General features: G+C 36.7%; 1 protein-coding gene across 1 annotated transcript in view; it reads right to left on the reverse strand.

Moving 5' to 3' along the window:
• Positions 1–17,053, reverse strand: part of LOC311295045 (NACHT, LRR and PYD domains-containing protein 3-like) — an 87,822-nt gene that overhangs the window by 65,842 nt on the left and 4,927 nt on the right. The window contains exon 3 of the mRNA XM_084416227.1: positions 9,223–11,205. Within this exon, the coding sequence (XP_084272353.1) occupies positions 9,223–11,205 (1,983 nt within the window). The remainder of the gene's footprint in view (positions 1–9,222; positions 11,206–17,053) is intronic.

Genomic DNA, 17,053 nt, shown 5'->3' on the forward strand with positions numbered 1-17,053 from the left:
AGCTTTTGAGATACGGTTTCCCCCTGATTAAACATTTAATATAACTGAATACATGACTGAGTAATACCGTTTTTTAAAGATATTGTTTTATTGATAGAATGAACAACCGTTTAACTATACACAAAACTTACCGGTAGTTTACTCAGTTTGTCGTTTTCTTTACATGTGATAACAGCAGCTGAAGTTTGCTGTTGCGATAATTTTTTGAAGTTTGCACACGTTTCTTATACACACAAAATAACATCGAACTAACTAGCTACTATAACCAAACAGCTTTGGCATTGGTTTGCGTTCTTGATCAAATAAAAAAATTACGTCATAAAGTATACATGGAAAATACGTTTACAAAATTTGTACATATTACAAATTCGGATCCAAAATGTTTGTACGCATCTGTCATATACTAAAGCCAGCGCTGGCATTTTTTTACATCCTTGATAAAACTAAAACATTACGTCTTAAATTATACAGGCAAATACATTTAAAATGATTAAATCTTACTTGCAGGTTGTGGCCTCTGGTTTTATAGCTGTAACTGCTTCATGTTGGAGTAATAGTTTCTTGTTGAATCCGACATTGAACTCGTGTAGATTCTGGAAGCTGTCTTCCGTAAAATGCGCAGCACAGAGAGCTAAACTACGATTGTAATTGTCAGGAACATAATCAAACTTAAATTTTAACCATTGTTGGCGAACTACAGCGTCTGTAGGAAGCCTGAACACAGAAGACCTGACAGCTACAGCTCTCTCCACTATAACTCCTCCTCTTCGACAGCAGAACATGTTCCGGAGGGAGGGTTGATGTAAATGTATGGGTTAGTTACGTATAAAACCCGGGAAGTATCTCGTTGTAGTCCCATTCGAGTCGTTTTTGTAGGCATTAAACTTCCTGATTTTTAAAAGACAATATCTCCGCTTACATTGAACTTTCAGCGCAGCAACTTTGCAGATACTGTTCATGCACCAACAGCAACATTACACAGTATTTAAAATGAAAAAAGTGAAATAGCAATCAACCACCCCTTTAATACTGTGTGTCATTACCTGAATGATCCACAACTGTTTTTTTGTTTTGTTGTTTTGTAATGGTTGTTCATGAGTCCCTTGTTTGTCCCGAACAGTTAAACTGCTCAATGGTCTTCAGAAAAAAATCCCCCAGTTCCTGCACATTCTTTGCTTTTCCAGCACCTTCTGCATATTTGACTCCTTACTAGCAGTGACTGATTGTGAGATCCATTTTTTCACACTGGTGACAACTGAGGGACTCATACACAACTATAACAAACGCTGCAAACATTTAGTGATGCTCAAGAAGGAAGCATCCGTTAAGAGCCAGGGGGTTAAACTTTTGAACTTGATCGTTCGTGTAAATTGTTCTTATTTTGTTTAAAAGTTAATTAATTAATTTAGTCCTGTCATTCAGAGGCTAAATAAGATATTAGCATGTAAAACAAAATAAGAAAATTTAAACATCACCATCATCTTGATCAAAAGTTTGCCCCTAGCTCTTAATTCATCGTATTGCATTCTTCAGCATTACCTTGCAGATTCTGAAAGATGTATAATAGGTAAACGTATGACTGCAACTATACACTGCAATCATTTTGTAAGGGTTAAAATATTAATTTAAGAGCTCAGTGTTGAGAACTTTCACCGGAATTTGATTGAGAGGCGACCTGACCAATCATAATGCAGATATCCGCCATTTTTGTCCACCAAACAAACCAAACCAGGTAGTAGATTAAAGTCTAGTGGACTTGAACTTGAAAAATGGTGTATTGATTTCTTTTTGCAGTTTTGATGTTCATTCATGTTTAATTTGTGCTATATAACTAGAAGAGATTATCAGTTCATGTGCTGCTTGGACTGAGGCGCTACACATTAAAGTATCAGTCATGTTTGAAATGACTTAGACTTTATTTCACACTAGGGCTGCACGATTTGGGGAAAATGTAATATTGCGATAATTGAGGTCAATATTGCGATTACAATTGCGATATGCGATATAATAAACAAATGGTTTCATGAGTCAACTTGCTTGGTTCTAAAGGAAAATAAATGCACACACAGATTAGTGATAATCTGCCTAAAGAAAAAAGTTCTTTAGTCAAGAGCAGTGAGTGTTTTTCTCTGTTCCCTTTGTTCTTTGATTAACTTTAGCGACAGATTTATTTATATTTTTTTTGCATTTTAACAAGAACAAAACATAATTTACATACAAGAGTACATATAACCATACATGTCAGGGGTAAATAAAAAAAATAAAAAAATAAAAAAATTAAAATAAAAAAGAATAACTTTAGCGACAGATATAATTAGTGGCTACTGTGTACTTTAGTGAAAGGTATAATTAGTGGCTTCCGTCCTTCGGATGAGACGTAAAACCGAGGTCCTGACTCTCTGTGGTCATTAAAAATAACAGGATGTCCTTCGAAAAAGAGTAGGGGTGTAACCCCGGGATCCTGGCCAAAATTGCACCTTGGCCTCTGTCCATCATGGCCTCCTAATCATCCCCATATACTGATTGGCTTCATCACTGTCTCCTCTCCACCAGTAAGCTGGTGTGTGGTGGGCGTTCTGGCGCAATATGGCTGCCGTCGCATCATCCAAGTGGATGCTGCACATTGGTGGTGGTTGAGGAGATTCCCCCCTTCCATATGTAAAGCGCTTTGAGGTCTCAGAAAAAGCGCTATATAAATGTAACGAATTATTATTATTATTATTATTACTGTCCCTTTAAGACCAGCCGCTGTCAGAGACGCGGATCTCACACGCGCCTCATTCTTTCACGAGTCATCACAACTCTTCATGTTCATCATAAGACTACTCTTATGTTATGACACTCAACAAAAAGACATTTTGGCATAATTGTGTGTGTGTTATTGTTCGTTCAAGCTCGAAAGAGAACTGTATTCTGTCTTGCTGTTTTGTGGGCACGCACGATATTAGCGCGAGTCTTTCTGTCTGTCACAGTCAGGACATTCACAGGCAGCGCGTTCATTTTGGCATACATGTGTGTTCGTTCTACCGCGAAAGAGAACTTGATACTGGCGCGCGTCTATCTGTGTGTGTGTCAGGAGGACATTCACAGGCAGCTCGTTCTTTTATGTCTTATCGCGCATAAATGGTTTAAAAGCATTTGCATTAATAAGTGCGTTAACAGCGCTAATTTGTTTATTTAATATAAAATCGCAGCATTTTGCGTCATATAATTGCGATTGCGATACGATTAATCGTGCAGCACTATTTCACACCAAAAGTAACCTGCTCTATCTTGTCTGTTGGCGCATTGTCAGTGTCCTCTTTGCTCTGCAATATATTTTTCACTGTGTGAGAACATGATGTGTGGCGTGAGTGCGGAATGGCTTGTCGGACGTATCAACAGTAACTAAGAGGGGCGGGTCTTTGTTAAAGGTCAATTTCAAATTATTTAAATCTTTGTGGACTCGGCCGAGACTCGACTCGGACGTTAAGGACTCGGACTCAAGTCCGACTTGGTCCTCTTTAGACTCGGACTTGGACTCGATTGTTAAGGACTTGGATTTGACTCGGACTCGACAAAGGTGGAATCGGACCCAATAAATTAACTACAATATAATTTAATATATAGAATGCGAAAAACTGTACGTTCAGAGCAGTATGTCTGAATACATAGTATCTGAAAAACAGTCTGCGAAAAAGTTGCCGGATAACCTAAAACTTCTGGCAAGATACTGAAGTGCGCATATGCTGGACACTTTACTACCCCATGAGGCCAAGGGAGAGGTTTTATGAATGGCAGTGAAGCGACGTAACTGACGCTTGTAGGTCACATAATAATGACAACATGGCGGATGTAGTACGTCCAGATTCCATTCATACTAAACACATTCATACTAGGGCTACACAATGTATCGATTCAGCATCGATATTGCGATGTGCGCATCCGCGATAGTCATGGATTGATGGATAGCCTTGGATTATTTGCTAAATTTAACCATCATAGAGTAAAAGTTTATAATGTACAAGTTTTTTTATGTCGAGTCAGGCATCAAGCGCAAGAGGACTTGCGTGCCATTTTCTTTGCGCACACACAAAGACACGCAGACAGCATGTGAACACCGAATTCAGTTCCCTTTCTCTTTTTTCCAAGCTTAAACGGACACGTGCACGTAAAATTAGGTTAAAATGTCTGTCTCTGCGAGTATCCTCATAAACACAGTCGGTTGTGTGCTGTAAACAATTGAGAAAGAAAACAGATACGTGTCATTTATATTAGGTCTGGGCATTCGTCTTAAAGGGACAGCAGCTTAATGTACCCGCAGCTGTTTGTGATACCAATGGTGATCAAACAACAAAAAAGAAAGAGAAAATGACTTTTGTAGCTTTAACAAAAATAAATTGTATTAATTACGGTAATCAATTATATTAGTTATATTTTATTTATACATTGAAGACTGTTATTCAATTTCTGTACCTGAATACTGTTAGATTTACCTGAAAAACAAAGCTCATTTCAATTGTATCTTTCTTCTATTGTATTTATCTATGCTCATAAATGATTATTTTCTATGCAGATTCACTTCCCTACAAAATCACCCGTATTATTCTAGACTGATTAATTCTATTCAAATAGAGCTATTCAAATCAACTGGTGAAATTGTTTATTTATACATTGCAATATCGGAGAAAAACTAAATATCGCAATGTAAGTTTTTTCCAATATCGTGCAGCCCTAATTCATATATAACATAGATTTTTAACGGTCATGAAGGATGTTCTAATAGTAGATTAGAAGTAGATTAGATAGTACTTAGCAATATAATATGAGGATGTACAATGCAAGAGCCTTCATGTAAACAGGTTGCATGCAGCATTCGTCCAATCAATGGGTCTCATTCATGAAACACGAGCAGGACGAATTTTTGTGTAAATCGTGTGTAAAGTGGTTTTGGCGTAAATTTTCGGATTCATTAAAATGTTCGTATTTTCCAAATGTTAGTTGGTATGAAAGAAATCTACACCTGCTCCCAGCCACGCGTAAATAGTGCGTTTAACATCCGAACGTTTTGCTCATTAATAAGCCTGCATTTTAATTCACCTTAATCGGATACATATTTACACAGCATTTTGAAAAAATATTATATATAGTAATTACATACGTTTTTTCTTTTTGCTTTTATTACGAGAGCCAGTAATAGCATCTGCAAACGGAACACAAGTCCGCAATTTTTTTTTTTTTTTTTTTTTTTTTTTACAAGTCCGCAAGTCACAAGTGTTGCAGTCAAGCTTCATGTCGAACCATTTTCTTTTCACTTCTGGGACTGTTCGATTAACAGATGAAACTCCATTAACTGCATCTGTAATATGCTGCCAAGCATTTTTACCTAAAGCATTTAGGTAAAAGCATTATTACCTAAAAAATCTTTTTTTTAAGACCTGATACGCCACTATGCTTGAAAATAAAATGTGGCGTTTTGAATGAACTTCTGATAATAAAACTTTAATTTCTGCATCTGAAGAATTTATCTTCTTCATTCGCTTTTGAGAAGACATGTTGAAATCCTTCGTTTGGTGTCATAATATGATGCCCATATATAGTTCTCAGTCGGTTTTAATGGGCGGGATTTATGGTAATTGCGAATGAGCGTGCACGCACGTCCCATTTACAACTGATTGGAATTCATTAACACACACACACATTTCACTATCAAATCTGACGTTTACGAAGTATTTGTGAATCAGGAGAAGAATTTTCGGGAATGTCTCTTTACGCGCAAATCACTCACATATTTACTCGTATATTTACGAATGTTTCATGAATGAGACCCAATGAATCTAACACCACAAATACGCAAATAAGAACGTTAACCAAGGGTTTAGGAGTGTACAGCATGAAACATCAGTTTATAAATACCAAGGATTAATTGTTAACCCCGGGTAAATTATGATCAGTGTAAAGGTTTACAATGACCTCGGGTATATTTCAAGTGAGAAAAGCCCACTTGTATGTCAATAATTAGTTATAAAACAGATAGTTCTGGACCTTGATTCTGAATGGTTGAGCCATGTTCTAAGCCGTAGTAAATTACTCTACAAGGACTCAAGCCATCCAAGCCACATAACATTGTTTTATGCTCTTATCACGGTTACAGTACCATAGCATTAAGGCCCGGACTTTAAGAGACAGTTTCTGGTCAATCCTGTTCCTGGAGTACCCACAGCACTGCACATTTTCAAATTCAACTCATCAGCTAGTTAGTAACGACTCCAAGACCTCAAAAATGTGTGTTAGATAAGAGAGACATTAAAAATGTACAGTGCTGGTATTGAAAAATCACTGACCTAAATCAAGATATTTCTTATTTTAATACATCATCATCGCAACTATGGAAGGCATTTTCTGCCAAATTTAAATAAATAAATTAAATGATTAAAATGAAAATGAAAACCAGATTAACGATTTCATTACAGAAAACTGTAAAATATGCAAAATATGTGACAAAATTGAGAATTAAAATTAAATTATTTCATTTTCACACCGGGCATTCAAACAGATTTTTTATTAAGAATATAGGACTGACCTGAAGGAAAATGCTATATCTAGCCTACTGTAAATGCAGGTACACTCACTTTTTCTTTTTTTTTCTTTTGGCTTTTAGTGATTTTACTTCATGAAAGTTGCATATATAGATACATATTTTTCAGGTTTAATTTGTATTGCATGGTAACCGTTTTATAAAAGCAATAAGGTACTCTAGGCTAGTGCTGTATCTGAAAAAGTCACAGCTGAAGGGCGTTGTTAGGCACGATGCAAATATGAAACATTGGCTGAAGTCCTCGGTTAAAGCTAGCGGGTATTAATGTCTATATCTAGCTATAATTGTTGTAGAAATTGTGTTACTAAGACTTTTGTACACCCAAATAGTTGAATTTCCAAAACAGCCTAAGACATGAATGAACTTCATCGCAACTGAAGATGCCCGTGACTCAGGCCGAGGAACTGCAGTGCGCCGAGGGTTTGACGCATGCTGGTCAGGCTGGTTGTTTCCACTAATGCTGCAGCAGCTTCCCGCAAAAGCTCACTAACAGATTTCGCCATATCTCGTCGTCTCGATTACAATATAATCACATTTAAATAATTTCGTTTCACACATTCACTCATGCACACGGAACGTCGACGATTTCGCTTTACAAAAGGCATGTCTCTAGCACCGTTACTTGAATAAGCCACACCCACTCATTAACATAGAATTTGCATGCAGGTTGTCATTGAAAATGAAAAAGAAAGCTGTGAAATAAAAGAGGAATTAAAATTAGGGATGTCCCGATCAGGTTTTTTTGCCCTCGAGTCCGAGTCCGAGTCATTTGATTTTGAGTATCTGCCGATACCGAGTCCCGATCCGATACTTAATACATAAAAAAAAGAATAAAGAAGAGCTAAAAAACAGATCCAGGATGTTCCTTATTTTTTATTTAATTCACCTTATTTTAACATTCAACAACTCTGTTAACAAACAGAGCACTTCTGTGAGGTAGCTTGAACAATCAAGTAATAAATAAATTCTTCACTTTTGGACTTTAGTGCAACAGTAAATATAAAAAAAGTCTCATATATAAACAAATAGCACCTTAACTTAAAATACCCGGCAGGCATGTAAACAAATAAAAAATAAAAGTGCTACAGTGTTTGCAAAGCCAGTAATGTGCTTTTAGGAACTGCACTCCTAACTCTTACGCCGGTTTCACATTGCACTGTTTGCAGAGCGTGCAGTGCATATATTTTTTTCGCCGCCCATGTTAACAGATTAAACCAGGCTTTAGAGCATTCACACCGCGCGCAGAGGTGGCGCGGCAGTGCAGGGCAGGAGTGCCGCGATCGTTTCGGCGCCGAGTCTATCTTTGCAGCGCCGCTTTTGCTGAATTAAAGTGACAATACATTGATCATGGCCAAAATACACCGCAGTTTTATCCAAAAAGTGCATTGATGATATCTATTGTGTTTTAAAGAGTCAATCAAGTGACCAACAGCAATTTAAAAAGAAAACAAATGTCCAAAAACAAACTTGTTGCCATAACAATAAAAACAAAGATGAACCAAAAGTTATATAAATGAAATTATTAATAAAATAAGCTTCTTGACAAGTCTTTTCACTTAAATGTATTTGAAAACGAAATAAAGCAATGCCAACTTATCCATTATAGAGTACTCTGTCTGTAGCCTACACAACCCGCGGTTCAGCCGCGCGTGACAAACGCTGCCAGTGTGAAAGCAAAACGCGCGTGTCCTGCTCCTGCTCACCATACACACTGCTCCTGCGCTGCTTATGCTCTGCTAATGCGTGCAATGTGAAAACGTCATAACTCTGTGCCACCGCATAACTATATATGTGTTAAAAAATAATGAGAATATACATATCCGAGTCCTGATCGGGAGGTAACGTCCGATTCCGATCGAGTCTGAAAACACGTGATCGGGCCCGATTTCCGATCACGAGATCGGATCGGGACATCCCTAATTAAAATGACAACTAAAATGTACATTTGAATTTGAATTGTGTCACTATTATTGCGTGAGCATTAATAAAGAGCTTTGTAAAAACTGGATTTGTCGTTTCTTTTTCACGTTTGGCTTTTCATTTTAATATTGGCAGTCTTGCCTCGAGACTGCAGTGAAAATGAAATGTGAAATCACCAATTGCATTTTATTTTTCAATTTGACAGGGATGATGCACTGTCACCGTGAAAATTAAATCATTTAATTTTAATTCTCAATTTTGTCACATATTTTCCGTACAGTTTTCTGTAATGAAATCGTTAATTTGGTTTTAATTTTAATCATTTAATTTATTTATTTAAATTTGGCAGAAAATGCCTTCCATACGCAGCTAGATATAAGAGGTAGCCTAATTTTAAAAGTTTGATTTCTAGACCAGGAAAATGAATATATTTTTCTAAAAATGCTTAATCCATATCCAGCAAATTATGAACAATGGAAAAGTCATGTAAATTCATTGGTTGAAAAGATATTCAGCTTTTAAAACTTCAGAAATGTAATTACTTGGATTTCGATTATAATTACAAATTAAAATAATTATTTTAAATATTTTAATCTGTAGACACTTAAAATTTATGTAAATAAAAAAGTAATTAAAGTGCATTCAGCTAAACTATTAGCCTACATGAGAGGTATTATGTTCATATTTCAATTCAGTTTATATTATGTTCATATTCTCACACTCACAGAGCTTTTCTGCAGTTCCTCAGAGCAGGTAACAGTCTCCTTCGACCCTCTTGTGATGATGTGATGTTTTTAAGGTCAAACTCATCCATCACCTTTTCTGACATCAAGATCATGTTTGCCAAAGTTGAACATTGCGCAAGAGAAAGGTTTTGGTTATTTGTTCCAGATTGTAAGAATGCCTGCATTTCGTCAACAAGAGAACTATCCTTCATCTCAATCAAGCAGTGACACAGATTCATCCATCTTTCAGGGCTGACATTGTCTTCTGGACTTTCTGTGTTTTCGTGTTTTTTAAGGTTTTGGATTATTTTCTCTCTGCTCTCTGGGTTCTTCTCTATGCGAATCAGCAGATCCTTTACAAGCAACTGATTGGACTCCAGAGAGATGCCATGAAGGAATCGAAGGAAAAGATCCAGGTCTCCATTTTTACTCTTCAAGGCTTTATTCATTACTCCCTTCAGAAACACATCCAGAGAAACATACTCACACCAACGTATGACCTTTCCAGATCGAGTTCTGGACTTTCCTGTCAGGAAAATTTCTGTCAGGAACATTTTCATAACTTCACTGTTCTGGCTTAAATAGCAGAGAAACACATACAGTGCTGCAAAAAACTCCTGAAAGCTCAGATGTACAAAGCTGTAAACCTTCCTGTGATAAATCACAGATTCCTCCCTAAAGATCTCAGTGCAAATCCCAGAATACACTGAGGCATCAGTGACGTCTATGCCGCTCTCAATCAGGTCCTCCTTATAGAACATCACATTGCCCTTCATCAGCTGATTGAAAGCCAGTTCAGCAAGTTTCAGAATCACTTCTCTGTTGGACTGCAGGAGCTTCTCTGGATCTCTCCCTTCATACTTCTGGTTCCTCATATGAGTCTGAATGAGGAGGAAGTGTATGTACATTTCAGTCAGAGTTTGAGGGATTTCTGCACTGAGATGTTTCAGGATGTTTTGAAGCACAGTGGCTGAGATCCAGCAGAAGACGGGTATGTGACACATGATGTGGAGGCTTCTTGCTCTTCTGATGTGTGAGATGATTCTGCTGGCTTGATCCTCATCACTGATTCTCTTCCTGAAATATTCCTCCTTCTGAGGGTCATTGAATCCCTGAATTTCTGTCACACGGTTGATGTATTTGGAGGGGATCTGATTGGCTGCTGCTGGTCTGGTGGTGATCCAGATGAGAGCAGAGGGAAGCAGATCTCCTTTCATGAGGTTTGACATCAACACACCCACTGATGAAGACTCAGTCACATCAGAAACTTTCTCACTGTCTGAAAACATCAGTGTAATTCTGCTCTCATCCAGACCATCAAAGATGAACACAACTGTACATTCATCATAAATCTTTGAGTCCAGATCTTGAAGTTCAGGATGAAAGTCCAGCAGAAGTCTGTGAAGACTGTACTGACGATCTTTAATCAAGTTCAGCTCTCTAAATGGAAGCACAAACATGAAATCTACATCCTGATTGGCTTTTCCCTCGGCCCAGTCCAGAATGAACTTCTGCACAGAGACGGTTTTTCCAATTCCAGCGATGCCTTTAGTAAGAACAGTCTTGATTTTGTCCTTCTTCTCTCTTCTCTTCTCCTCATATCCTAGTTCAGGTGAAGGATCAAAGATGTCATTGCAGTTGATTGGAGTGTCTTGGAGTGTCTTGTAACTTTTCTCCATCTGTTGCACCTCATGTTCTTCATTCACTCCTTCACTCTCTCCCTCTATGATGTACAGCTGTGTGTAAATCCTGTTCAGGAGGGTCTGATTCTCTTGTAGTTTGATTCCCTCAAATAAGCTCTCATACTTGTTCTTCATGCTGGTTTTGTGCTGGTCTTTGACTCTCTGCAGATCATCATGCACTGGCTGGTGAGAGTCGAGCTGCAGGGCTGCTTCTGTGTCATGATGACTGATGTGTTTCTGACAGGAGGAGGATGTGCTGGTCTGACAGGACACATCTCTGATCTGGTCAGCTCTTCCACCACTGAAAACACATTAAGATGAACAGAGACACAATAACTTCTGTTAATAAATATATAAAATCATACTACAAGTAGAAACTGTCTTCCTAATATCACACATGGAGATCCTCGCAAGTTCTCGCACAGATTTTATTTACCCATGTTGCCAACAAACTGTTAATTAATTATGCACATCAGGCATTTGGGGGCAGATAATGACCTGCATATTAAAAGTAATGAGACATCAAAATTTCAGTAGTCAAAATGTTCGAATAAAAGAGAAAGGTGGCTAAAATTCTTGACCAGATTTACCAGAAACCATTATTTTAAAATATCACAGAAACACTGACATGAAGAAAAAGCAGTGTTCATGTGAAAGAATTACATGCAATTGATTTACTTGTAAATGGTGACGGATGATACTTAAATCAACAGTTATTCTGAAGAATATGTAAAGTTTGCTGTTGGCGCTAAAGGCAAAAATAATTAACATGATAATCAACAGCTGGCTTACTTTTCCATTTGTTGACATGACATGGTTTGATTCAGATGGTAAATATCGTATTAGGTTTGGTGTCCAACTTAGAGATAATCACCATATTTATAATGAAACCATTATATTTAAAAAAAATATATTATATTAATCATACAATAAAATATCATTAAATATTATTGTTACTACTGTAAAGCCAATATAATTTTTTATGGGATCTCCTTCAAAGCTTTCAGAATCTTTAGTTTTTAAATATTTTTTCTGTGTTTTTATAATGAACAGTTTAATTTTAATGACAGTATATTATTAAACAAAAATGCATTTATTTTATTTATTAAAATAAACAGAACTAAAGTGATTGTTTTGAACAAGTACTAACTTAGATATTATGCAAAACACATTACTTTATTGCTAAAGTGTTTGTATCAATACTGGGGGCCTTTTGCCCCATCTTGGTGAGTCTTTTAAATTTTATAAATGTATAATGTGGCAATAAAGTTGATAGATTGGATAACTCTGGATAAATTTTACGCAGACTATAGTCTATAGGATAGTCGGGGGTAAAAGGCTTAAAGGTTATTGCCGCCTCATACATGTATACGATTTTTTACCAAAACAAACCACTTTAATGATTTATTTTCCCACAAAAGCAATATTCTAGACTCTTACACGTACCTAACGCCACACTTACACTACAGAAGACTGTAAAAAATATATTTTTGTATTTTCAAATTACAAATTACTTGTATTTTAATTAAATACTTTTTGATGTATTTGTGCCCATCTCTGGTTAAAGGTTGTCAGAAGAACTGCTCCATGCTACATAGGATGCCGTTGCTAGGGGTTGGCAACCAAATGTAGCAGGACACAGCATGCTGAAACACTAGAGCAGCGACAGCAGCGGTGATTCCGAAACAGCTAAACAAATTGTATAAACATTATTACAGAAATTAGTTATCACCCTGAATTGTAATCTGTTTGTCTGTTTCGTTTTGTTTTGTTTTTGTTTTTTTTTGGTACAAATTGCTACTTAATGTAACAGTTTTAATCAGTAAATACTTTTAAACCTACTCCACACATGACTCCTGTGTGTTTTAGTCTTTCAGAATTTAGTTGTCAGTACCTTTGTCTCACACTCCAAACACCAGGATTGAACACTAACCAGCCTAACCCAAAATCCTCAAATCCCTTTTTTTATTTCAATAGAATAAATAAAGCTATCCCACTTGTGAAAGAATATTAGAAATAGACATTGCAATACAAATAATTGATATTGCATAAATATGCAAACGATATACTGTACATACAGAAACAGAGCACTATACAATTAACACCAGTTAATGGTTAACTTCTTTCTTGGATCTTGTTTGAATTGACAGGCTATTATAGGCTTGACATTGAATTCCCTCTAAATGTGTTATGGGCCATGCGGACTGTCTGGTTAGTAAAAAAAAAAATCAAAATATGATTTCATCCAGTAAAAGTTAACTTTACATGGTAATTTGTTTATTTTAACAACAACAAAGGGAAAAGAATGCTACCGATTACAAATGGAATGTTTAATATTTTTTTCTTTTTTTTTGCCTACCTATGAATTAAGAGGCATTGTTAACTCTTACATTCTAATTACATGTACAATCAATGCATCAGATGAAAGCTTATCTTCCACTCTTTCTAAAGGTGTGCTCAGTTTGTTTCTAGCATAAAGTATCAGGAAGATATGGCTCACGATTCATGAATATAATTAAACCGTTTTAGCATGTTTGGGTGATTCTGGGAGTTAAAGCCGAATTTGAGGTAACATTGTTTTGACCCTAATTACAAGTTTCCAGCAGCTTGTTGACCGGGTTGGCCACCCAGGTTGTGATCCTCAGACATCATAGATTTCATTTTTATATGACAACCTTTTACAGCAGCCCATGTCTGCTAAACCGCCTTTGCCCCCTGGGTATTACTTTATTGCTAAAGTATTTGTATCAATACTGGGGGCCTTTTGCCCCATCCTGGTGAGTCTTTTAGATCTTATAAATGTATGAGGCAGCAATAAAGTTGATAGATTGGATAACTCTGGATAGATTTTATGCAGACTATAGTCTATAGGATAGTCTGGAGTAAAAGGCTTAAAGGTTATTGCCTCATACATGTATACGATTTTTTACCAAAACAAACCACTTTAATGATTTAAATTCCCACAAAATGTATTGATCCATCAATATTCAATAAAAACATGTATTTATTCTGCAATCATACACTATGCATAAAGAGCAAATGGCTCTGAATAGAGTGAGATTCCAGAGGCAGCCAGAAAAACATACTCCAGTTAATATTAGATCAAAATTCAATACTATTATTAAAACTACAACTGCAGACCTGAGTTCACCTTCACTGCACAACAGTTTGACAGTGTTCAGACCCTCAACATAACAATAATCTCAGACAGCAGCGTCTGATCAATATCATCAGCTCTGTTGGCCTAGAGAAGTTTTAGATGCTGCTCTGATCAGACTCTTCACTGAGAGCAACATCATTCCTCTGAACCTCAAATAATATTGGCATTAATCAAAATAATTATGCTGTTTTGTGCATATAAGATACATACATCTTCTGTTAAGCTGCTTTAAACAGTTTATATTCCAAAAAGTGCTAAACAATTAAACTGTAGTAACTATTTTGATGGTTCACTTTAGACATTCTACTAATCAGAAGTAACTTTGCAACTACATGTGAACTACAAGTCATTAGAGTATGAGTAGACTGTTTAATATCTGCTAAGACTTTATTTTGATGATCCTCAACAGACATTTTACTGACTATAAGCAACTTTACAATTACATGTCAAATTATTCTACTAACCTGAACCCTAACACCTTACCCTAACCTAACAGTCTACTTACAGTCTACTAATACTCTAATGAGAGTTAGTTGACATGTAGTTGCGATTTACTTATAGTTAGTAGAACGTCTAAAGGCACTTTTCCACTGCGTGGTTCGACTCGGCACGACTGGGCTCAGCTCGGCTCTCTTTATTTTTGGCTCGGTTTGCTTTTCCACTGCAGTTTAGCATCACTTCTAAGTGATCATAGGCGCCGATCTCATGGTCAAGCACCCACAGAAAAATACTAGATATACTGTATTGATTTTAACCAATAAACAATCTATTGCAGTTTTCAGACACGATTATCTTCACCTTTCACCTTAACTCGCAGGCGGATCTCCTTCACTCTCACACAGAACTGGACGCTCGTTCTCAAATATACAGTCTCAGACTCTTGTCTGCTCTCGCTCAGACATTACTTGTGCATGCTCAAACTCAAAATCTCTACTTGCTCTTTCTCTAGAATAGTTTTCTCTCCTGGATTTAATGTTGCCAGAAGCTTTCAACCACCAGACTTTCACGATTGACTGACGAAATAACACGTGAAATTACGGATTCGCCTTTATTTCATGAGATAGCATTTTCAAGCTGATTTTAGTCAGCCAGTTCTCAAGTTACTTTATTATTTAATAGTTATTTTTGAGTTAAGTGCTTAAATAGGTATTTATTGAATTATTTTATTTAGTGAACAGTTATGGATCATCAAATATCAGCGAGAGCGTGACTCTCAGAGCGACAACACTCATGGAGAGAATGTGCTTTTGTTTGGTTGGTAACATAGGCGTAACTTGCGGGTGGGACATGTCCTCACCACTTTTTGTGTATGGAGTGTGGGCACCGGCAGAAACATAAATCAGCACCTATGGGTGAGATTATAGACTGATCGTTATAGTTGTGCCGCCACCTCATCTACTGACCACGATACACACATTTCTTTTTTCAAGTTGCGTGTGACGTCGTTTAAAAAAGTTGTGTGGACAAATGATCCTGCGGTGGCTGTTGCTGACTATTTAAATCGGTGGGTTTGGCGTCTCATGTCGCAAATTCAATGACGCTGCAGTGAAGATCCTCTCTGACCAAATTAGTGACCTGCAGTGTTTACACGTCACATTTTAGTCTCAGTACGGCTCGCTTGGAACCTCAACTGAGGTGGTACTAAAAAAAGTACCAGGTACTAGGAACTTTACACAGTGGAAACTGACCTTCCTAGTTCTAAGCTTTAATGTCAGAGGTCATACAGATGATTTTCAGCATCTGAAAGTTTAACTGGCTAGGGCCCTCACAAGCACAATCTGAGTTTGACATGTTTTCTTATAGAAATGAAAATAAGTTTACCAATTAAAAGTTGAGCAGTTGTTCAATGGTTTCTGAGATTAGTGGGTTTGTTGTTCAATAACAGAGCAGTTTACCAGTTATGAAGAGCTCAATTCAGCTACAGAATAAGCAGCTCAACAAAAGATAGTGTTGTTTTTCAGCTCAAGTCAGTTAAATGTTGATTCAATTCAGTTCAATAACTGTGTCGATGTTCCAGAGATTATCAAATGTCATCATCCAGCTCAATTTAGTTCAAGCTTTTGTCACTGCAATTAAATCAATAATTCTATCATTTAGGGCTGTGCAATTAATCACAATTGATTTTTTGATTTCAGCTTTATTTCATGAGAAAACATTTTCAAGCTGATTTTAGTCAGCCAGTTCTCAAGTTATTTTATTATTTAATAGTTATTTTTGAGTTATTTTTATTTCAAAATCCACAGATGCCTGAGGGGATTTACAAATGTGTGCAGCGATTTACAAATGCACAGAAAGCGGTTCATAAATAATAGGCTTGCTACGATAGTCAGTGTTACCGGTGTTACACGGTGTTCAGTCTCAACACAGGTTTCATCACTTGCTCACCGTGGTACCGCAAAAAAAAAGTTTAAAGCGTTATAAATATTTAACGCAATTACGCAGTATCTGTTTTTTTCTGTCACCCGTTGACTAGCGTTGTATGATCAGGCTCTTATTAATGTGAATGCTTTTAAACCATTCAAGCACGACAAGACTAAAGAAACCGCGCTGTAAGTCCTGCCTATTAAACACACACACACGACCCACAAAAAAGACGCGTGTCAGTATCGAGTTCATGTCATTAATGTTAATCAAAGAACAAAGGTAAGAGAGTAAATTAGGATTTACGTAAAAATGTATAAAAATTTTTGGTAGATTTACAATGCTAATAACCATGGAAATGCGTCATTACAGTCTGTAAATATCTCTTAACAACACAATGCAATCACTAGTAAGACTTCCAATCAAAAAAATATCTGGTAAGAATCTATTCTATATTAACAATGCAATAAATAACATTACATGTGATAAATAAAACAAATTAAATGATGTCTCATGTCTGAAGTCAAGGAGGCTTCCAATCACATTGTAACCAATGACATTTGAGGTTATTAAAACAGTAAGTCCCGCCCCTCGACTGCCAAAAAATAAAAGTGTTCGAGCGAGCAAA

This window comes from Rutilus rutilus (assembly GCF_951802725.1).
Source record: "Rutilus rutilus genome assembly, chromosome: 1".
Classification (NCBI taxonomy): domain Eukaryota; kingdom Metazoa; phylum Chordata; class Actinopteri; order Cypriniformes; family Leuciscidae; genus Rutilus; species Rutilus rutilus.